Source organism: Pituophis catenifer, unplaced genomic scaffold (genome assembly GCF_029215685.1).
Source record: "Pituophis catenifer annectens isolate HBS135680 unplaced genomic scaffold, rPitCat1.0.hap2 SCAF_2, whole genome shotgun sequence".
NCBI lineage: Eukaryota > Metazoa > Chordata > Lepidosauria > Squamata > Colubridae > Pituophis > Pituophis catenifer.
In genome coordinates this window covers 64,461,723-64,484,968 of record NW_027256882.1, presented here as the reverse complement: position 1 = coordinate 64,484,968, position 23,246 = coordinate 64,461,723, and the positions used below count along the sequence as shown (strand labels likewise).

General features: G+C 36.9%; 1 protein-coding gene across 1 annotated transcript in view; it reads right to left on the bottom strand.

The window, feature by feature from the left end:
• LMCD1 (LIM and cysteine rich domains 1) overlaps positions 1 to 23,246 on the bottom strand; it is a 63,131-nt gene that overhangs the window by 21,839 nt on the left and 18,046 nt on the right. The window contains exons 2-3 of the mRNA XM_070933578.1: positions 12,149 to 12,237; positions 5,144 to 5,399 (exon numbers count right to left, since the gene is read on the bottom strand). Of these exons, the coding sequence (XP_070789679.1) occupies positions 5,144 to 5,399; positions 12,149 to 12,237 (345 nt within the window). The remainder of the gene's footprint in view (positions 1 to 5,143; positions 5,400 to 12,148; positions 12,238 to 23,246) is intronic.

Genomic DNA, 23,246 nt, shown 5'->3' with positions numbered 1-23,246 from the left:
CAGCTTCTCTCTTAATCATTAAAAAGGGATTTCCAGTAAACTGACTTATGACTTGGAAAAGAATACTTGTCCTATTAAGCTCCTGTTTGATGGTATGAAAGACAAAGAGCTTCCCTGCCTGATGCTCTTCAAATGAGTCAGATGTTAATTCCCAAGGTCCCAAGCCATGAATTAAACTCCAAAATAACTGAAAGACACCAGGTTGAGAATATTGTAAAAAGAGTATCTTTCTCCCATCTCCATTTTTCATTGCCATGAAATAAAAATGTTATATGTTGCTCTGTTAAGTACCAAGACAACTGTATGCTACTTTCTTATGAAATATTACTGTTAGGTAATGTAATTCAATGAATGTTAACTGCGGTGTTACTTGATTATTGAAGTTCACTCACATGAGATTCGCAACATAAAAACCAATCCCCCCCAAATCACCCTATTCAACAATTTACCTACTATTATAAGGGCAGAAAGATATGAAAACGTTTATAATAAATATGAGCCAATTAAAATTCTCACAAAATACTGATGCAGGGAAATGCATTCTACAGATACAGAAACTTTATGGAAGTCTTTAAAAAACCATTTCAATAGCTACTGGGAATACTCTGTTCCAAGTGGACAGAAATCTGGGAGGTTGAATTTAGGCTTGGTAGTGAAGAATGAAAACTAAGGAGGTCTTGTTAGTAAATGGATAGGAGAACACCAAGAAATATAAAGGCAGCAACCTATAGGATTTGAAAAAAACCCCCACACATTTGTTTGCTACCAGAAAGAAGGAAGTAATTGAATATTGCTGCTTTAGCATTGTGTAGTCACCAATGTATGTAATGCTGCTTTGGCACTCTATAGTGCCCAATGTAGCATTTTGAAAAGTTATGGTTCCCAATAGTACATATAAATCAGTTTCCAATGAATTCTAAGTTCTCTGTTTTAAATCCAAAAGGAAGCCTTGTTGCTAAATGATATGGTCCTCATTAATATAAATAATTAGCTTTTGTGCTGGACATCAACTTTTTTGCTTTTTAATTTTATTCTGAATCATATACAAGCTCTTACACTTTTTAGGAAACAGATATAATCAGATCTGAAGATGCACACCAGAATTATGCCAGTCAATATTTCAAGTAGATAACAAAAGCTGAAGTCTTACATTAAATTTTCTTTAAATTTCTTAAATTTCCTAGTTATCTCCAATTGTATCACCACTACTCTATTTAAATTGGATGCCCACAAATAAGTGTACGGGCATTAAGAACTTTACTCCCAGGCACAAAGAACTGTTTTCTGTTGCATTGTATCAACATTGTACATATATTCAGGTTCGCCTGATACGCCAGTTGCGTCCCTTTCTGGATCGGGACTCCCTACGCACAGTCACTCAAGCACTCGTCACTTCCCGCCTGGACTACTGCAATGCTCTCTACATGGGGCTCCCCTTGGGGTGCACCCGGAGGCTGCAGTTGGTCCAGAACGCGGCCGCGCGGGGGATTATGGGAGCGACGGGGCGCTCACATATAACACCTCTCCTGCGCGAGCTGCACTGGCTTCCTGTGGTCTTCCGGGTGCGCTTCAAGGTGTTGGTGACCACCTTTAAAGCGCTCCATGGCTTAGGGCTGGGGTATTTGTGAGACCACCTTCTGCCGCCGATAACCTCCCACTGACCGGTTTGCTCACACAGAGAGGGCCTCCTCAGGGTGCCGTCGGCCAGGCAGTGCCGGCTGGCGACCCCCAGGGGGAGAGCCTTCTCTGTGGCAGCACCTGCCCTCTGGAATGACCTGCCCCCTGAGATACGCACGATATCAGACCTCCGGACTTTTCGTTGGGCCCTGAAGACACACTTGTTCCATCTAGCTGGGCTGGCTTGATCCCATCCTCTTAGTTTTTAATCGAAATTCGGTTTTAATTGGGTTGTTTTAAATTCGGGCCAAAATTATTTAATTGTTTTTTTAAATGTTTTTTAAATTTTATATACTATGTTTTATCCTGCCTGTACACCGCCCTGAGTCCCACAGGAGAAGGGCGGTATAGAAATATAATAAAATAAATAAACAAACAAACAAATAAATAAATAAATATTGTAGTTTCACGACCTGTGGTGTGAATAAGATCAATAGTATTAACTAGGCAGTAGGACAATTATGAATGTTCTATTGTTGAATGACTTAATATCCATATATTTCAACTATTTCATGTAGCACAGAGTCCCTGAATTATATTACTTAAATCTTGGACTAATTTCACAATGCAATCCCTTCTTTTTTTCCCCCACGTGTAGTGGAAATACTTGGGATGAGGACATGCTACCAGAGGCCGACAGGTATCTCAAGAATCCCAGTTTCATTCCTTTCAAGTGACAATGAACATGCAGAGTTGAGATGAACTGTAATTGTATAAGGTCATCCAAAGCAACTCTAGAATAATCTTTCTTATATAAGGTGTTGTTCAGTGATCACCATGTCTGTACATTGATACTACAGCCCCTTGACATTACCCACATAAGAAAACTGGTCATGGATAAGTATTGTGTCCCCTGACCTCAAATTGATGTATGAACATATTACATGAGAGAAGAGCAGTGATTAAAAACTTAGGTCTAAAGAAGTTTATAAAACCCTAGATTAACTATCAAACAGCAATGATTAGCAATGAAACAGAAGATGTATGATTTTTACCATTGTGTGACTTCAACACAAAATGATAAATTTAATAATCAGTTGGAACTGTTTTTCTTAAAGTCATTTTAATGATTAATGAAGAAAGTCAGAAAGGAAGGTAATGCTTTTAATAAATGGCAGGACAATCTAATAGACACAGAAACTATGATAAATGATCAATCACGTCTTATGCCCTGCTGTTCTTAAAGGGAAATTGGAGGTTTCTTTTTCTTTTTTATAAGACACATTTTACTTTCATTCATCCCAATGGGAAGGAAGGATTCTGTCAGCTCATGGGGCAATTTTTTAGCCTCTCCCATTTGAAAGTGTATATCAAGGAATGAGAAGACTTTGGAGGAGTATATAAGAGAATAGAGATTTGCAATAGGCTAATTTGCTCATTTACAAGAGGTAGAAGTCACTCTTACCAAATAGGTGATTAAACAAAATATCAAACTTTAGTCCTAAATCACATTGTTCATTCAAATGAAAATCATAAAAATCACAGCTGTCTTAAGAACCCAAGGAAGCTAAGATCCCATTTCTCCTTATCCTTTAAGATAGGGCATTTTGAAATACAAAATACATTTAAAATTGGCCAATTCATGTAGTTTGCTAGATTTGAATTTTAGACTTCACTTTTTTTATTGTTTAAAGCAGCTGTTTGATATAGTTCTCATTTAAGTTCAGGATGCATGTATACCATTGGTTCACACATTCATGATTTCTAAGTGAATATAGTTGGTAGTTACCCTATTGTTACATGCTGCCGAGATAATAAACTCAGTTTCTTGGTTTAAAATCAACATCATCATTAAATTGGGTATCTAGGATTAGGAGTCCTGAATGATCCAATAGACCTGCTTTGAAATGGGTGTATACACTGGGTGTATCAGCTTCCTCTTGTAGGAAACAAGAATCAGTCATGAGTCTCTTCTTATAGTGGTCAATGTAAAGATATAAAGATGCTGTTATACAAATATGCTGTATAACTTTTTAGAGAACTATGGAAAGAGTTTTGGGATTTAGTAAACATAGCTCTACAGCTAAAATGGCTGGTATTTCACCCTAATAATAATAATTGGGAGAAAAGTTATCAGCCTTAGCATAATTTCCATTTTGTGGGTTTAATTCTCCATTGAAGAGAACATAAAGGTGATCAGGCTTGCACTGTTCTGTCTAATTTACAGACTATAAACACAACACTAAGCATTTTCTTTGTTCTACAGATTACAAGGCACTGGTTACTTGATATCACTGCAGTAGGCTTGTTCCAGTCTATTGCTGCTTACTGTGAGCACAATGGGCGCTGTAATAATAGAAGCCAAGTACTGCCATTTTAGAGTTATTTAATCTAGTCAGCACAATATGATGTGTAATATAATCCCTCTTTTAGTTCCTTAAGTAGACTTTAGTTCCTTAAGAACACTTTAGAAAGATGTAAGAACAAGTTCAGACTTAATTGGCATCAACACAAGGATCAGATCTTAAAAATCTATGGTTAAACTTATTTGTGTGAAAGTGGAGGAAAAAGAGTTTTTGTACCTTTTGGTATTTGTATTTGGATGAATGAAGAAAATAAACAGAGTGAAGCAAAGGACCACGGACTCCAGTTTTCATATAAATATAATCTCTGTTACTAAACAGAGAATACAGATTAATCGATGTTTTTAAACAGGTGAACAATCTGGATTAATCATTTTTCTTTGCAAAACTATGTTGCCAACTATTTTTCCTTTTTTTATTTTTAGCATTATTCTTCAATAACAAGTTTATTTTACTGTAAGTTTATATTGTCTAAAGAAGCTTTCCAAAAGAATAGGGATATTTACCACATTAAAATAGGTTTGGCTTTACTTGGTTTTAGTGATATTTAAATAATGCATTCCTTTGGAAAAACTATTTAATTTCAATGCAAACATATTTGGGTCTTTGAAAAGTCCTAATTATATGATACTAAATATCACATTTCTTCCAAAATGGCTATGTTTGCATAACAAGTTTAGCTTGGTTATTGAATTAACCCAATTCCTAGGCTTGTTTAATATACTGGATCTTAATAATCAAGCTGGATTCACTTAACATTCCAAGCAAAAGGAACCAAGGAAAAAGAACAAAAAGAACTAAGGTTTAGCATATAGCACTAATGCAGCTGCTAGGCATTCAATTAACTTTTGGTTTAGCTGGTTAAGGATGTCATGTGAATGAAACTTTACCAACCATACTGATTTAGCTTGTTGGGAAAGGCAGAGCCAATGTTAAGCTTTTCTTTTTTTGTGGCCTTCCCAAATATGGTGGAGAAATAGAAAAATGGAGGGAGGTCTTTGATGGCAATGAAGGCCAGTGACTCCCTATCTGCCTTCTGGCACTATCTCTTTGAAATGTATGTACTACCTAATGGCTATGCAACCTTGTTCTCTGTTAACCCATCATTACTCCATCTGAAAGGGATCACATTCTCTTCCCAGCCATTGGACACATTTCCTTACCAGTTTCTGAGTCAATCCAGGTGGAGCCCATTCATATGTAACGGTGTCAAAAGTTGGATCTTTCCGAGATACTATAGGATTAGTGATAATCATGCGGTTCCTTTTATAGATGCGGATTCCATCGCCTCCTTTTACCCGAGCAGTGAGGGAAGAATATTTTGAATCAGCAAGCAAGCGGCCAATTTTCCGATCATCTTCTGCATCAGAGCTCAGGCTGTGATCCTCCTGGCTGCATTTGCATGACTTGCATATTTTCCTGTGGGAGACAAATGAGGTCATATTTTGATATAAGCTTGGGCCCTCATAGGTATGTGCTCTTTTGGTGGCTCAAGGGTGAACCTTAGAATAAACAGCCAAGGTTATAAATCAAAGTGGATTATGACATAGAACAAAAGATCTTTTTGGTCAAATGCTATCCAGAGAGAAAAATCTGTAACGAGGATTAACAGAATTTGCAGTGGTGTAGAACATAAGACTATAAAAAGCCACACTGTCAAAACCCTGGAGGAAAAGCCTTCAATGACCGAAGCTCTGAGATTTACATACTGGAAAACATTCAAGTGATTAAACTTCAATATCTGTATTAATCATTCAGTGGCACACAGGCAATATGGAAATGCAGAATTTTGTAGCAGTCTAATTAAATAAACAAAATGGGGGAGTTTCTTGTTCTGTTTCCAATTATAAAAACAGATTGGTATAAATGGGCCCTTTTTTAGTCTTAATGCCTACACCAAAGTACGCCAGCTGGGGAATCCTGGGAGTTGAAGTCCAAACATCTTAAAATTGCTAAGCATAGGCCTATACAGAAGCCTATAGTTTCAGCTAACATTGATAAAGGCAAATGGGGCTTAAATGGAGTGTTCACATAGTAAACATTCCAGTATTAAAATGCTGTAGTGAAACTACAGGCTTTTAGGAAAATAGATATCCTAAACCGCAGTGATGCAGTGGTTAGAGTGCAGTACTGCAAGCTACTTCTGCTGATCACCAGCTGTTAAGGGGTAATATGCTGACTGTAAACGCTTAGAGAGGGCTGTAAAGCACTATGAAGTGGTATATAGGTCTAAGTACTATTGCTATAGTGCTATATATAAAATAATATTTGTTCCAACTGGATTTGCCAAACCTCAATCCAGAATGAGTGCTAGTATTACAAAAGAAGTGCAAGGACTTCTTTTTTTGGATTTCTGTTCTCCTGTGCACTTCCAAAGTACATCAAGTCGGGGTGATTACATTTCACTTATGAGGTAAAAATAGTATACAGATTTTTGGGAAAACACTGTTGAGGATCAAGAAATCATTTCAGTGTCATTTCACGAATTCCATTGTACAAATCAGTTCCTCATCCTAAATGGAAATGTGAGAAATAAAAAAGGGATAGAATTATATTCATAATAAAGCAGCAGGATATGTATTTTTGTTTTCTGCAGCTGCCATGATAAGGCACTATTCCTAGTCCCTAAAACTGGCTGCAAAGGATTGCCCCAGTAATAAGGTAGGGCTATTTCCGGGATCTGTTTTGGCTTAGAAGAATACCTGGCAAAAATGCATTCACTCAAGTTGTCAGAGTTTAAATTTTTCAACTGTATGAGAAGATTTCCAAATCCTAACAGGTTAATGGCAAACCCTAAATAAAGCCAAAGAAAAGGGCTTGATGCTGATTTATGTTCTAAAATAGGGAAGGTCACTCGGCGCCACAGCTAAAAATTTGGAGGCAAAACACAGTAATTCAGCACTGATTTTTTTCATTGAGAGAAATAAAGTATGCCTCTGCTAGGTTCATTGCAGGTTATTTCATTAACCATCCACCCCCAAATTTCATCTTTGCATTTCACTGCCACATCCTCTGCAGTTCTCAGAAATCAGTTTTTATTTTATTTTTTTAATATAGCTAGCAGCTGCAAAAGGTTGCCTGTATCAAAGCTCAAACGTCAAAGAAAATGTCTGACAAATCTTGACCAGACTAGTCCTGGTAAGAAATAGATATATACTCAAACAATACAGAATATTGTGCAGTGTGGGAAATAATTTGTGATGCAACAAATGGGATGCCAGCTAGGAATGAGAAAAAGAAGCATTAATTAAAAAATAAACCTCATTTAAGTTGTATAAGCCAAGCCCCAACTCTTGAATTTTTCATGTTTTTTATTTCCTTAATAATTAAATCTGCTGCTTTCAACCTGAATGTTTAATGTCAGAGATGGCTAATGCCTCATAAAGAAGCAATGTGATGTCTATGTGCCACGGTGGCGTAGTGGTTAGAGTGCAGCATTGCAGGCTACTTCTGTTGACTGCTGGCTGCCTGCAATTTGGCAGTTCAAATCTCACCAGGCTCAAGGTTGACTCAGCCTTCCATCCTTCCGAGGTAGGTAAAATCAGGACCCAGATTGTTGGGGGCAATAGGCTGACTGTAAACCACTTAGCGAGGGCTGTAAAGCACTGTGAAGTGGTATATAAATCTAAGTGCTATTGCTATGCTTCTAAAAGAACCAAGATTTCATTCATTAATACTTTATCTCAATTTCAGATTACATGAACAATTATTATCATCAAACATTTTATTAATTCTTTATGTAAATAGGGGAATGATGGAACTGTTTAGATATGGAATGATGCCACAGCTCTAAATAGTTCTAGATTTAGATCTATATCACAATACAGACCCTAACTTGAGAACATCCATGTTAAATATTTTATAGCAAGTGGCAGCATCTGGCTGATTTCTGTTTGAACTTGAAAGCTAAATAGCCTCCAATTTAGCTGGGGGAATTCTGGGAACTGAAATTTACACATATCTCATAGAAGATCTACACAAAAGTCGTTGAAATTGAAAAATACCTATCCAGAGAATTCTTAATTTGTTAATTTGGCTTATATACTGCTAAATCAGCATGTGCTCCCAAATGTTTACAACTATGAACAACTAAGGATCCTACCAATAACCCTACAGCAGAAATAAAAATGAGGAAGAAACACTTAGCATAACAGCAGCAATGTTTCTCAAAGACCTAACAAAAGACCTTAGTCTTAACCATCTTCTGAAAATCAGCAATGATGGTGATGATCTAATTTTAGGGTCGAAGCTACTCCATAGGTGTGGGCCACCATAGAAAATCATCGCCTCTGGGCACTATTCCACTAAACTTGCATAAACTATGGATTTGAAGTACATCCCAGAGAGGACATGGGTTGATTTTATGTGAAAAAGATAGTCCTGGAATTAGGCTAGTCTGAAATAATCTGGTTTCCCCCTCTAATTTTTGAGACCCAGAAGAAATAGCATCTTATTTTGTTTAGCTTGGTATGCTGTTATGAACCCCACCACTGTTTCAAAGGAACTTGGACAATTACAGCACACTCAGTAAGCTAGAATTCTAAAAACACCCACATAGTTTAGCAGAATGCATTAACCCCAAAAATATCAGTGATAACAGTTTCCTGGTTGTGTTAGTGGTTGCTGTATTTCCTTAACTGCCGTGTACTTTTATTTGTTGTATTTATGATTGTAACTGTGTTAACTTTTACTTTAAATATTGTTCATTGCCCAGATGAGATGGGCAGCTAGATACATAAATTGAATGAATGAATGAATATACTTTAGAATGGAAAGGCTATTTGTCCATTTTAGTTCTTGTTTTGTCTACTATGGCTCTCCAGGAAAGCTAGTTGTAGACTATAGACCATCCCCAAAAATAGTTAAGAAGCTATTAATTCAAAGAGCTATTCTATCTCGAGTCTGGGGTAAAGTTATTTGCAACTCTAATTATCATATACAATTATCATATATACCAGTGGTGAAATCCAAATTTTTTCACTACTGGTTCTGTGGGCATGGCTCGGTGGGCGTGGTGTGGCTTGGTGGGCGTGGCAGAAGGATACTGAAAAATTTCCATTCCCACCCCCACCCCACTCCAGGGGAAGGATACTGTAAAATCTCCATTCCCTCCTCACTCCTGGAGCCAAACAAAGGTGGTATTTGCTGGTTCTCCAACCAACTCAAAATTTCCACTATCGGTTCTCCAGAACCTGTCAGAACTTGCTGGATTTCACCCCTGATATATACCATAGTAATCATTGACTACCCAGAGTTACCCTGTAGCAAGATGGGTGGCCAATAAATTAGACTGATAGACAGACAGACAAAATTCTTTTAGAAAGAAGGACTGACTCTAAATCTGGATGCTGAACGTTATGTTCTACTCTGAGCTATGATTATCTCAAAATAAAGTGTTTGAGAGGAAAATATTTTAAGCAGCAGGAAATTTACAGAAAACAGAGATCCACACAGTATGTGTTTTGTATTTTTTGCAAAATCATAAAGAAAAGTGCATAACATTTTAGATTTTATACCTGGCAGTTCATTTGATTAACAGATGGCAATACCATTAAAATTATTTTGGGTTCATTATAACCATAACATTGGTGCTGCTGAACATGTGTGGGAAGAATAATGTATTGGCAGTATAAGCTAGATGCAAATGGAATCAACATGTCCAATTATTCTAATCTAGATTTTAGTTTCCTTAGAAGCTTTACTGAAACCATCTTTCAGTCTCGTCCACAGAATGGGAATAATTTTATATGAAATGAAGCTCATATTTTTTCAATGATGGGCTCAACATGGAAGAAATCCAAATTTTAGGGTGCTATTTTTTCATGATTCCTTATTGGTTACAACTGAAATCTGGAGGAATCTGTATCCAAATAACTCTCATTGATAAACAATCATGATTCAAAGTGGATGAAAAGGTTTTTCCCCCAATAATTTTATTGAAGATTATATTAGACAGATAAAAGTTATTAAATTGCATAATACAGAAAAACTACAAAAAAAAAAAGATTCACACTCAATTTGAATCCTTCCTTTAATATTTAATATTTATATATCCATTTCTGTTTAAAGAGATTCCCCCCCAAATTTATTTTTTTCAAATAGTCAAAGTTCAGTTACATTTTTTTTTAAAAAAACATCACTGGAAATATTTTAACCTTGATCAAATAAACCAATTCTGTAATCTTTCTTCTTCTTTCTTCAAATGATCTCTAAATTCATTTTTGAAATGTTTGAAATAAACCTGGAAGTTGAAATACAAGTTTTATCACACCACTCACATATAGAGAGAGTAAAAAGGAGCTGATAAGTCTTAAAAATGAGGCATGAAATCTGGCAAGCATTACCAGAAATCTTGAGGAAGTATCCCAATGGGGAGGGGGAAGAGCCTTCCATTTTCTTTTAGTCTGAGGCAGCAACATAAGAATCAGTTAATAGAATGGAAAGTAGGAGGAAACTGGCATTTAGCAAGAACAGCATGTTAACAAAGATCATGACGAAAAATGCAGAAGAAGGATTATTCGAGCAGTTCTTAGAAAGCTACAAAGATATCATTATTGTGGAAGAAATCCCATTGTAAGATTAAAATATAGGTAGGAATGGTGCTGTACCTTTATGTGTATTATGGATCACTCTTCTGAAAATGTTTTTTCGATTGAAACCAAAGCAGATTGAAATCACAACATGCCCAACAGCATTCCCACAAAGTAAGTGAATCAATATAACCAAAAAGGTTCAAATATTTGTATTCAACCAAGCCACTAGCATATTTCTAAATTATTCCCGTGGGAGTGAAGGCTACATACAGGGAATGTGACATTTTTAAAGATGACATCACTGCTGAAAGCCTGGCATCCTTTGACAGAACTATCTGAGCTGCTACCCACTATTGGAAATGCCAGAAGTCAGAGATACGCAATTATATAAGATGGCCTTTTAACAAAGAACGCTAACAACTCAAATGCAGTGAATGAAAAATTAGCAGCATAATGCTACTGATCTGGAAAATTGACAAAGAGCACAATGCAGTTTTGTAGCCCTGCTACATTGATCTAGAGTTCAATTTTCTGAAGGAACAAAAAAAAAAAAAACTATACTAGTTCCAGTCTGGTCTATAGTGTATTAAAGTTAATAAGTTTCTTTCCATTATCTGAACGGTGAAAGTGAAAGAAGATTTCAAGGCAAATTTGCATCTTGAATAGGGGCTTTATTCTGTTTCAGCGACTGAGAATAAAGACAGACGGTGGATTATTGCCAGTTATACAAGGAAGTTTAAACATACACTGTCTACACTGCTTCTAATAGGATTTTTAAAAAGCTAGCGATTCCACTAAGCACTTATTGGTAATATGCATCTAGTATATTGTTTTAGTTTTGACTTAATGGAAGTGAAATCCACTAGATTTGAATGTGGGCATGTATGATCTGAACTACAGACATGGTGAATTCAAGCATCCAACTCAAAATTTTAGAAAAGTAGTGAATTAACCAGCCAAACTTTGACACCACTATTTTTACATTGTAACTCCTTCTACATACAAAAACATTGAGATGGGAATTACTAAAGCAAATTTGATAGAAAAGGCAAAGGCAAATCAATAACACTCCCTTTCTTTGATGGATTAGACTAGTATACCTTCTCACCTATAATCAGGAGTCACCTTTTCTAACTTCTAAATATTATCATAAAACATGCAGCTCACTTTATCAGATGCACAACCTTCAACAGTTTCTACCCTAAAGAACAATTGATATTGATTGATTGATTGGTTCAATTTATATGCCACCCTTCTCCAGAGACTCAGAGCGGCTTACAGTGCGTTAAGCAATAGACTTCATATTTTTGTATATACCTGCTTAGTAGGGCTTTCGGGCCCCCCGTTCATTTAGTAATAGGACTTAGACTTATATACAACTTCACAGCCCTCTCTAAGTGGTTTACAGAGTCAGCATATTGCCCCCAACAATCTGGGTCCTCATTTTACTGACCTCAGAAGGATGGAAACTGAGTCAACTTTGAGCCGGTCAAAATCAAACTTCTGGCAGGGAGCAGAGTTAGCCTACAATACTGCATTCTAACTTCTGTGCCACCACAGCTCTTTACAATTGCCCTGAATACAAACTGAGCAGAGAGCAGAAAATAAGAACAAAAGGAATAGTAAAACATTTACCTCCAAGAATGTGGTTCAAAACCAGCACATTTTTCTCTGCATTTCAAACAAGGCACACCTCTTCCTGATGGTTGATGGGTAATTGAGACCTAAAGAGAAGAATATTTTTTAAAAATCTATTTTTATTCATTTATACTAGGCTTAATTAGTACACATTACGACTAGGATACACAATATTAAAAACATAATGAGAAAAAGCAGCTGTAACTGATCCAGCGAAGAACAAGTTTAACTCAACATAGTTAATCAGAGGTATACAAACTGTTGCTACTGGGTCATACACGCCCCTTAGTCTTATTTCAAAATACTCTGTAAATGATGAATTCAAGTCTCTTGTAAAAACTATATTCTCCTTCCATGAAACCTGCTGGGTACATCTGGACAACAAATTTTGCTGCTCTGGCTGCTTAATGTCAACTTGAACACCACTTTATCCTTGCAGTTTTCGATTCTTTAACCATGATGGATAGCATGTCTATACTTACGCATAACGTGTGAACCCAAGGGGATATCATAGTTGGTGAACATGAACCATGGTCTGATTTCCATCACCTTTTCCAAATAGAACTTTCACTGTAAGATACTCAAGGAAAGTATCGTTCAAGGAAACTTTCCAATTCTTCAGGAAGAAAATGTCTTTCTTAATGGGCCATATACATACTGAGCACACAGGAGGATTTATTAAAATGTAGCAAAAACTAAACTGTTGCTTTGGGTAATAAGTAGGAATATTTTAGGGTTGCTGGGTTTATACTATCTTGTATCTGAAACCCAAAATCAACAAGTTCCAGGTGCAAGAGTCATCCTATACCTTTATAGTTAAAGCACGGAATGGTTTTGAAAAAAGTTCAGGGTAAGGGATGTTGTATTAGTATCTGAATGAATTCCCGCCCTATTGTTTACTCTTGTCTAAGCCAAAAAGATATATATCTTTTTCTGAAATACAATTTGAATGGAACAATTGTTCTGTAGCTGTTGTTTTTTAAACTACTGATCAGATTTTCTTGCAATTCATGGAAAATACCCAGTGATCTACCCAGAATCTAAATACCCAGAATCTAAATCTACCTAATGCTCACCCTATCCCTTGATTATTCCCATAAGTTGTATCTGGAAATAGCAAAAACATGGGATATGCTCTAGCTTCCAGTAGTATCCCATACATTTTATAAAATTGCATCTAGAAAAAAGCAGACAGCTCAAAAATCTAAATGTTAAATGTCCTATCAATGATTATGGAATATTTTCATTTTTAATGTTTGAAACACATGAATGAAAATCCAAAAACCATGCCATGGTTTATATTAATTTGAGTTATAAAAGTAGCAGTGTCTAGCCTTGGAAACCACACATAACAGATCCACAGTATAACAAGTGCAAAGTTAGAAATTTAATAAATGTCAAGTGTTCGCATCCATACCCTGATTTCCCAATCGTTTAAGATGTCCTAAAAGTTAGTTTTATAACACTGTTCTGGTTTTTCTTGATGGGACGATAGATGATTTGTCCTATAAATAAACCTATAAAAGCAGTTTGTGTTGAAATTAATTTTAATGTGTTGAAGAACAGAGGCTGCTTTGAGTTTATTTGGAGCAAGTGTTTTGACCATTGTCTCTAAATTGGAAGGCATTCTTGCCTTTGATCATTTTCTGCAGATTAAATGTGACAGTGGAGTCAAAGAAAGGAAAAAATGTATTGGAAGAGCCAAAAGTTAAGCTGTACCAAAAGGAAACATTGTAGAGAAAAGGATAGCATGGAATGATCCCATAATCATCAGCCTTGTCATTCCCCAGCCCAAGGAATTTTTGTAGAGGCCAAAAATCTAAAGATCAAATCTTCAGATCTGGCAAGTAACTCTGCTTGTTCAAGATCCTAACCAGAAAGGTGCCAGTTTGGTTTTTCTTTCTTTCTTTCCTTTCTTTATTTTTTTGCTGTATCTATTTTTTTTTAAAGAAAACTAGCAAAATAAATATTATGCATTTATGTTTCTGTAGAGATTGCCAATATACGTATCAGTCAGCATACACACCAAATACTCAACTCCCATTCGGGTATTACTAGCTCATTGTGGTGGAGACTCAGCCAATATCTACAATCCCAAGGGAGATTGTTTTCTGTAAGGCTTTTGAATCTTAATTATGTATGGTTCTAAATAACTTGCCATAAGAGCACATTCTTCAGACCTTTCACTTTGTGCTCAGAAGATGCAGCCCAGGATTTACAATTACCGGTAAATGGTTTTGCGTGTAGAGCTAAGCCAAGACTTATTTAACAACAGTTTGTCAAATAAGTCACAGGTAGCCTGGTTCATCCATTGTGGCTTAGTATAACATGGTTTATGTGCTTTTGATGAAGCACAAAAAGAGCAAATGCAACCATCTAGTTGCAGATGCAAGTTGGCATTGTTCAAGACAATACTCTGATAACATTAGGAGGACAGGCCTTAAAAATCTGTAGAACAATTCAACTATCTTGGTAGAAGCATCATGAATACAGATGGGGGAACAGAAGCAGATGTGAAATGCTGAACAGGCAAAGCAACTGCTGTCTTCCAACCTAAAAACATTAATCTTAAATGGAAGGATGCAGAGATTGTAGCTGCGGACTGACAACTGTAGAGTATGCTTGTAGTCCAATGTGCTTAGCATAGGATGTAATTAAAAAAAATATAGCTTGATGACATTCGGGCAGAAGAACGAAACTGAATGGAATTCTCATTACTGTATGAATGTTAGCTGAATGCTCTGTTATTTTTAATTTTCCATCATTACACAAAAATGAAGTGTCCACAGGAATGTTAATATACACAAAGTTCAGTGTAAGTGTCAATCTAGTAATCATCTTGTTCCTTTCTAAGGATTTGGTCAGTAAATTCCTCCTTATTTTAAAGTAGACATTTCCTGATCACGAGAGCTTATTAAGTTGTGGAGGAATTTCCTGGAGACATGGGTGCATATCACTGGAGGTTTTCACACAAAGTGAGGACAACTATTTGTCTGGCGTAGGATGAAAATACCTGGCCTGGACAGGAAGTTGGACTAGAAGACTTCTAAGGTCCCTTCCAAACTTTTTTTTTTTTGCTTTAATTTATATGCCGCCCTTCTCCAGAGACTCAGGGCGGCTTACAATGCGTTAAGCAATAGCCTTCATACTTTTGTATATTTATACAAAGTCAGCTTATTCCCCCCACAAACTGGGGCCTCAATTTACCTACCTTAGAAAGGATGGAAGGCTGAGTCAACCTTGAGCCTGGTGAGATTCGAACTTACAGTAATTGCAGACAGCTGGTGTTAATCAGAATGCTATCAGTCTGCTGAGCCACCAGGCCCATTTTATGATTATTATTCTTTCTTCTGCTTCCAATGAAGAATCCTAAACATTTGTAACATATTTGATAAAAATTGGGTAAACTAAAGATCAAACCTATTTTGCTTTCAGATTATGGTTATGATTATGGTTCTTTCTTCATTATGGTTCATTCTACTGATATATTCTTTTTAATATTGTAGCTGTACATGGACCTTCTGAAACATGTGTACAATGTAGGTAAAGTAGACACTACTTTTCAGAAAATATTCCTTTGCTATAACTTTTGAGAGCAGAGACATCACCCTGTTGACAAAGGTCTATATAGTCAAATCTATGGTTTTCCCAGTAGTAATGCATAGCTATGAAAGTTGGACCATAAGGAAGACTGAGCACCAAAGAATTCATGCTTGAGAATTGTGAGAGTCCCTTGGATTGAAAGAAGATCAAATTAGTCAATCCTAAAGGAACTCAACCCCGACTGATCTCTGTAAGGAGAGATATTGAAGCTGAAGCTCAAATATTTTGGCCATCAAATGAGAAGAAAGGACTCATTATAAAACACCCTGATATTTGGAAAGATTGAAGGCAAAAGGAAAAGTGGATGGTTGAGATGGTTTGATAGTGTCATCAACACAGTATGTTTGGGTTTGGGCAGGCTCTGGGAGATAGTGGAAGACAGGGGGGCCCTGGCATGCTGTGATCCATGGGATCGTGAAGAATCAGACATGTCTTGACAACTGAAGAACAACAAAATATCTTTTGACGTAGTGTAGGACTCACTATAATAGACAAAATCATGTTCTTCCTTAGTATCTTGAATATGAATTTTAGAAAATATTTTTCCACACATGATAAATATTATCTTAATTGAATGCTTGCACACCAAATACAGCAGAGAGGATGGTTTAAAGAATTGGCAGAGATTGCAAAACCTGGATTTAAAACCAACCCCTGCTGTCAATGCTATCTGCCAAATATTCTCTTTGAAAAACAAGGCCTTGTCTACATTTAGAGTGTTTTATAAAAACCTGCTGTGCAGATATACAGATCTTTAAATTGTGTTCTGAAGTCTCATAATTGTTGTTGGCAAACTTTAAGGAAATGAGGGAGTAACTGAAAAGATAAATTTGACCCATGGAAAACACAATTCAGAAGACAAATAAAGAAGAAATGGAGATTCTTATCCTTTGAGTTTTGCCAGTTCTGCCAACGTAAAAGTACCCATTGAAGTCTAACTGAATGAAATATCAAGTTCAGTTTTACATACAAACTAAAAATGAAAAATCCTGCAGATATCTGGTATCTGTAGGATGAGAGGAAGACAAACAAATTGGAACGTGTATTTTCCTTATTTTACAAATCAATATTTCATGTGCTATTTCTGACAATATAGTAGAGACCAGATACACAAATATAGGCCAAGCTAAAACTACAAGCTATGTTGAATGTTCACATTAAAACCTAGGAAAGAACTTAAAAGGATAGCTCAGTGGTACACATCAATGGCATGGGATGACTCTCACCCTAGTCATCACTTCTTTACCCTTCTACCATCGGGAAGGAGATATAGAAGTATAGCCAGCCATATAAACAGGCTGAAGAAGAATTTTTATCTGTGGGCTGTAAGACTCTTGAATGAGAAATAACATCAAAACTATGTAGTATGATGGACTGCAGGGCCAGCGCAATGTGTAACATGTTCACACTGGTGCAATAGGACTGGGTGTTTTGTTAATATGATTTATTGGGTTAGGGATTTTCTGTCTTCACTGTGAGTTGTATTGTGTTTGGGGGGGTGAGTGCACTGAGGGAGCTCAACCAATCTCATTGCACATATGTTGTGCACTGACAATAAATAATTGAATTGAATTGAATTGAATTGCATGCATAGAACATGAAACCTACACATTCAGGTATAGATTAAGACCCTCGTTGGTCAGAATTTGAACCCCTAGAGGTGAAATCAATAACAATAGCTAGAGGGACATTGGTGTGGCAGAGATGGCTGGTACTGGCTCATAAGAGTCAACTGTTAAATTTTCTGGAATTTTGCTGGTTTGTTGAGAGCAAAATTGAGCCACATTGTTGGGATGCCAATCAGTTGTTCAGCTAATCATGCTAGCAGCACAGCATGGTGAGAATAATGGAGTCAGCAGTGATAGTGAGATAGGGAATGACTGCAATATGGGGTTTGGTTTTGGTGGTGTGTTGATAAATTATTATTAAACATTTACCAGCACATCACTGGTGTAGCGAGACCACCACTGTAGCAGGCTATATTGCTATAATACAGCTTCCCCTTAGCAAATAGTTACTCCTTTCAGCCATTGTTGCTTCTAATCATACCAGTTTTGCTGGCTTTCTAATCTCTTAAAAGTGCAATCAGCACCCAGACAAAATGCTTTTGACAGAAGTGTTCATTTATCTGTAGCTCACAAGTACAAAAAAAAAAAAGAAAGAAAGAAAGAAAGAAAAAGATTATGGTTGGGAATAAGATGATGAGTAAGTCGGGACATTATAAAAATGTCAAATTAGGCATGATGCAAAGCAAATGGAAAAGGAAATAAAATGTATTGCTTTTTCATTATATTTGAACCCGGAGTTACCCAATGAAACTGAATGGTGGGAGAATCAGAACGAAAAGGGAATGCATTTTCGCACAACACATGTGGAATGTGTTGTTTGTGGTTCCAACTTGGCTGGCTCTTAAAAATGTACCAGACAAAGTCCTGGAGGAGGGAAATTAATGAAGGATGAGGCTATCAGTGGCTATTAGCCAAGATGGCTGTATATTTCTGGGAGGGAACGCAAGCAAGAAACTTGTCCTCATGTAGTAATTATGTACATGAACACAGTTCATTGTGAATGTATTTCATTGGTCACTGGCAGTTGTTTCTTATTTTCAATTTATTTAATTGTACATCAGAAGTGCAATATAGAAGAAACATCCTCGATCTACTTTCCAATTGTTTGAGGATTGCAACTTCCAGAATTTTATGCCATTCTGGCCAGGAATTTTTGGAACTGTCTCAATATACATAATTGTCTCAATAGTTTCAATATATCTGGATAACATCAGACAGATAAGACTGCACAAGTCAATTTAAATAGTTCATTTGCAAATAAAAAAATACAAGAGAAGGGAGGAAAAGCTGATTTAAACATTGCTTTCAAAACGATCTTAGATTAAGATTAAATTTCTTATGGTTTTATTTTTGGGGTAAATAGTTTGATTGGACTATGAACAAATATGTTGGTTTGTGCTGCTAAATTGACATGCAGCTGTCAGGACTTTAGAACTTAATTGCTACCATAACAAATTGGACTCACAATGTCAAAAGCAATGTAATAGTAGATGTTTTTGCAGAATAAAGGATTTTTTTTCCACGCTTTTCAAAGAGTTACAGAGAGGTCTGAACTCTATCATCTCCCAACTGCTGAACACATTAGCAGAAACCAACAAAGACCCTCCACAGACAAAGTTACTCCACCCCTGTGGTAGTTTGAATGAATCAATAAACTATTCCTAACACGAAGCAATTGACGTGAAACAGATTCAGAACTTGTTGTTATTATAATCATGATTTTCTAGAATCTCTAAATCCAGTCGGGAGTTTCTTTTGATGAACGGCTTGCCATGTTCAATCGCTAATCCTCTCGACTGAAAGGATTCCCAAGGCACGTATCTCAGGGAGGTGAATTTGTTCCAATGTTCACCATTACGCAGAGCAAGTCCATCAAAATCCTGCTGACAGGCTAAAGCAACTCAGGCATAAAATACAAGGGCAATAAAAGGAAAGGGTAATCATTCATACAAGTTTGTGTGCTGTAGCTTTTCATAGCACAAGGAAAGCCTTGGAAACATGTTTTTTTTTTTTTCTTTACCCCCCTTTGGCAACTTGGACCATGGACATTTGTTTCAAGAGAATACTCAATAAAATTCCATTTTATTTTTATGCGTAGCACTATTTGAAACTTGGGTGCTCTCTATTGAACCTTAAATGGGTTAAATTAAAGAAAAATAAATTAAAGATTGGGGAGGGGGGGCGCATTAAAGATGTTGAGCTTGATAGCCTAGATTTGAGACCCGAGGAACAGGGTGAACTCCTGTTCCTTGCCCCAACTCCTGCCCAGATAGCAGTTTGAAAGCATGCAAATAAAAGTAGATTAATAGATACCACTGCAATGGGAAGGTAGCAGCATTCCGTGTGTCTTTGGTGTATAGCTAATGCTGGCCACATGACCATGGAACTGTCTTCAGACAATGTGGCTCCCTCGGGCAAGAAACGGAGATGAGCACAGCTGATCCGGTGCTCATGCACATGCCGGACCCGGAAAAGCAACTGGCAATGGCGCATGTGCCCACAGAGAGGGCTTGCATGCCACCTGTGGCATGCGTGCCATAGATTTGCCATCACGGCCCTAGAGTGAGACACAACTGGACAGAAAAAACTTTACCTTTAAAGGTACTTTTTCAAAAGACAACTGGACTTGTTTTTCCTTGAAGACATTTTGCATCCATCCTTCTATCCTCCACCATTCAGTCAGAACTGAAGAAGCTTCTTAGATGAGAAGCAAAACATTTTCAAGGAAAAACAAAGTCCAGTTGCCTTTTCAAAAAGCACCTTTGGGACAACCATGACCTAGATGACTGAGAATCTCCATAGACTCTACATTTAAAGATGGATCTTCCATCCAACATAAATACCAGCATTTCTGCTCGTGCTGCATCTATTGACATTTTGGTGTTAATGCAAGGATTAAAACATAGTTTGGTGAAGCGGTGAAGGTGCTATCCTAGAAACCAGGAGACGGTGAGTTCTAGTCCTGCCTTAGCAATAGCACTTAGACTTATATACCACTTCATAGTACTTTACAGCCCTCTCTAAGCGGTTTACAGAGTCAGCCTATTGCCCCCAACAATCTGGCTCCTCATTTTACCCACCTCGGAAGGATGGAAGGCTGAGTCAACCTTGAGCCTGGTGAGATTTGATCTGCCAAACTGCTGGCAGCTGGTGATCAGCAGAAGTAGCCTGCAGTACTGCACTCTAACCACTGCACCACCACGGCTCTTAGGCATGAAAGTTGGCTGAGTGACTATTGGTCCAACTCACCTCACAGGATTGTTGTGGGGAAAATGAGGAAGCCTGAGGTATGTTCACAGCCTTGAGTTACTTATAAAGCAATAAAGGCAGGGGGGGAAAAACTAGTAAATAAACACAATTAAATAAAAACAAGTAGTTTATCCCCTTGTTGTGCTCTTTATAGCAACTTGCTACGTGTAAATAAAGAGGCTTCTTGATTAACAAAACTCCAATAGATTACAGTTGGTTTTTTTATAGACTAAACTGTGTTATCCAGCCTATTTCAGTAGATCAGTTATACCAATAAAAAATATCAATGATGAGCTGGCAGGATTAGGAAGCTCACAAAATCAAATCCCTTAAGCAAAAGAAAAGTTACTTGACTTTCAAGGTCTCCATGGAAAATTAGGACATTCCTGAAACAGCTACGTCTGTTGTCCTATTCTAGAAACAGGAGAGCTTTGTCTACAATCTATCCTTGCTTGAACTTCTCCTTGTATTAATGAATACAGGGCCCAGTGTTCTAAAGTTTACTTTGATTCCAAGGTGAAAAACATGGCAGACAAAATCAGGATAAAAAGTCAACAGCTTGCTCAAAGCTTTACTCACTGGGAGGAACAAAACCAGAGCAAATATTGGAGGTGCAAACAGTTTCCAACATACAATAATTTCATTCACTCCTAGAGCTTCATCCTGGCAAAGACTGTAGAGAATATTGTGAATAGAGCTGAAAACGCTGTGGGAATACTGGAGGAAAGAAAACCCTCTTATATAAGGTATAACCCTCCTATCTTTTTTTCAACCCAGGAGAAAAATGTGTAGAATTTTTACAGAAGAAAGATTTGCAAACAGAATTTTAAAATGCCATTCTATTGATAGGTATACGCAGCAGATGGTACTAATGACAGAGAGGAAGGGAGGAAGGCAATCCTTAGACAAATGTTTAGAATTAATGTATACTAAAAGATAGTCCCAAAGGTGCTTTTTCAGGAGGCAACCGGACTTTCTTGTTTTTCTTTGAAGATGTTTCGCTTCTCATCCAAGAAGCTTCTTCAGATCTGACTGGATGGTGGGGAATGGAAGTCAGAGCTGAAGAAGCTTCTTGGATGAGAAGCGGAACATCTTCAAAGAGAAACAAAGGAAGTCCGGTTGCCTCCTGAAAAAACACCTTTGAGACAACCATGACCTGGATGACTGAGAATCTCCACAGACATGCTAAAAGAGAGCACAGTAAAAATGGGCTGGTAATCTATAAAGGTATCATTTTATAGACATACTGATTATTGATACTTCTTCTCCAGTGTGTGAGACAACAAATCCCACACTGACAAGTTTAACAACTGAAGGTTCTACCCTGATATCTCTATCTCACTGTTTTGAAATACTACATTTATCAATCACATTGTGCTGAATGATTGACACTTCTTCCAAGTTATTTCACAAAATGATTTATGCATACTATTTATTAAGTAGTTGCCTTATTCTGAATATCAAATACCTAGTATGCTCAGCATAAAGTTTACAGGAATGATATAATAAAATATTTCTCTCTCCATGGTAGGATAGTATTAAGAGAACATTTCAAGTAATGAATTTTCTTTTGTCCACAATAATCTGTATTCCATAAGTATTGTCAATGCTAGGAGTGAACAATTTTTAAATTATTAAAATTAACTTAATTAACTTTAAAAAATTAAATTACATTTAATTCCTAGAGCCCCAAAAACCAGCTGAAAAATTTTTGGTTCATCATGGTTCTTCTTGCAATCCTTTGAAAATCTACCATTTACAGTATTATCTCAAGCCACTAAAAACCGTGATGGTGAACCTATGGCACGCGTGCCAGAGGTGGCACGTAGCGCCCTCTCTGTAGGCACGTTGCCCCAGCTCAACTCCGCCGGGAGCATGCGCATGTGCCTTCTGCCAGCCAGCTGGTCTTCAGGTCTCTGCCGTGCATGCGCAAGGGGTGGGGCACATGCACAGGAGCTGTGCGTGCATTTGCACGTGCGTGCTTTGGGCACTCAGTCCGGAAAAGGTTAGCCATCACTGCACTAAAACTTCTCCCTGTCTTTGCTAATCCTATCCAAGGGGAAAAAATGATTTAATTCAATTTTTTATTTTAAACTAAATCTTTTTGTTTTGTTTAATACTCTCTATTCTGTTAATAACACTTAATAGTCCCATTACCAGAAACATTTTAATTTTGACACCAGAAGCATTTTATTTTTAATATAGTCAAATTCTTGCTACCTGCACTAATCAAATATCTTGTAAAATTCAACAGATTGGTAAATTGAAATCTGTTAAATATACTTAAGCAAATTCAAATCTTCGGACCTCTGGATATTAAAAGAAAATTGGACAAAAATTATGAAATCACATTTTAGCTCTACAGTATGTGATATAAAACAGGCCAACACAAGTGAAACGAACCAACTTCTGCCATGATTCCCTAATGACTATTTGGTATGTTATAGCAATATTTACCCTGTACAATCCTCAATAATTCTTTATGTATTGCTGATAAGGCAGTTCATTCCCAAGAATTAAAATATAACATTTTCTTTTTCTTTGTGTATACCTGCACAAGTACAAAATCATAGCAAATTGTTCCACAGCCTATTTTTGCTGTTTTTAGAACTGCATACTGCACACAAAAGCTGTTTAAAACTGAAAGGATAACGATAAACTCCAGTGAATCTTAA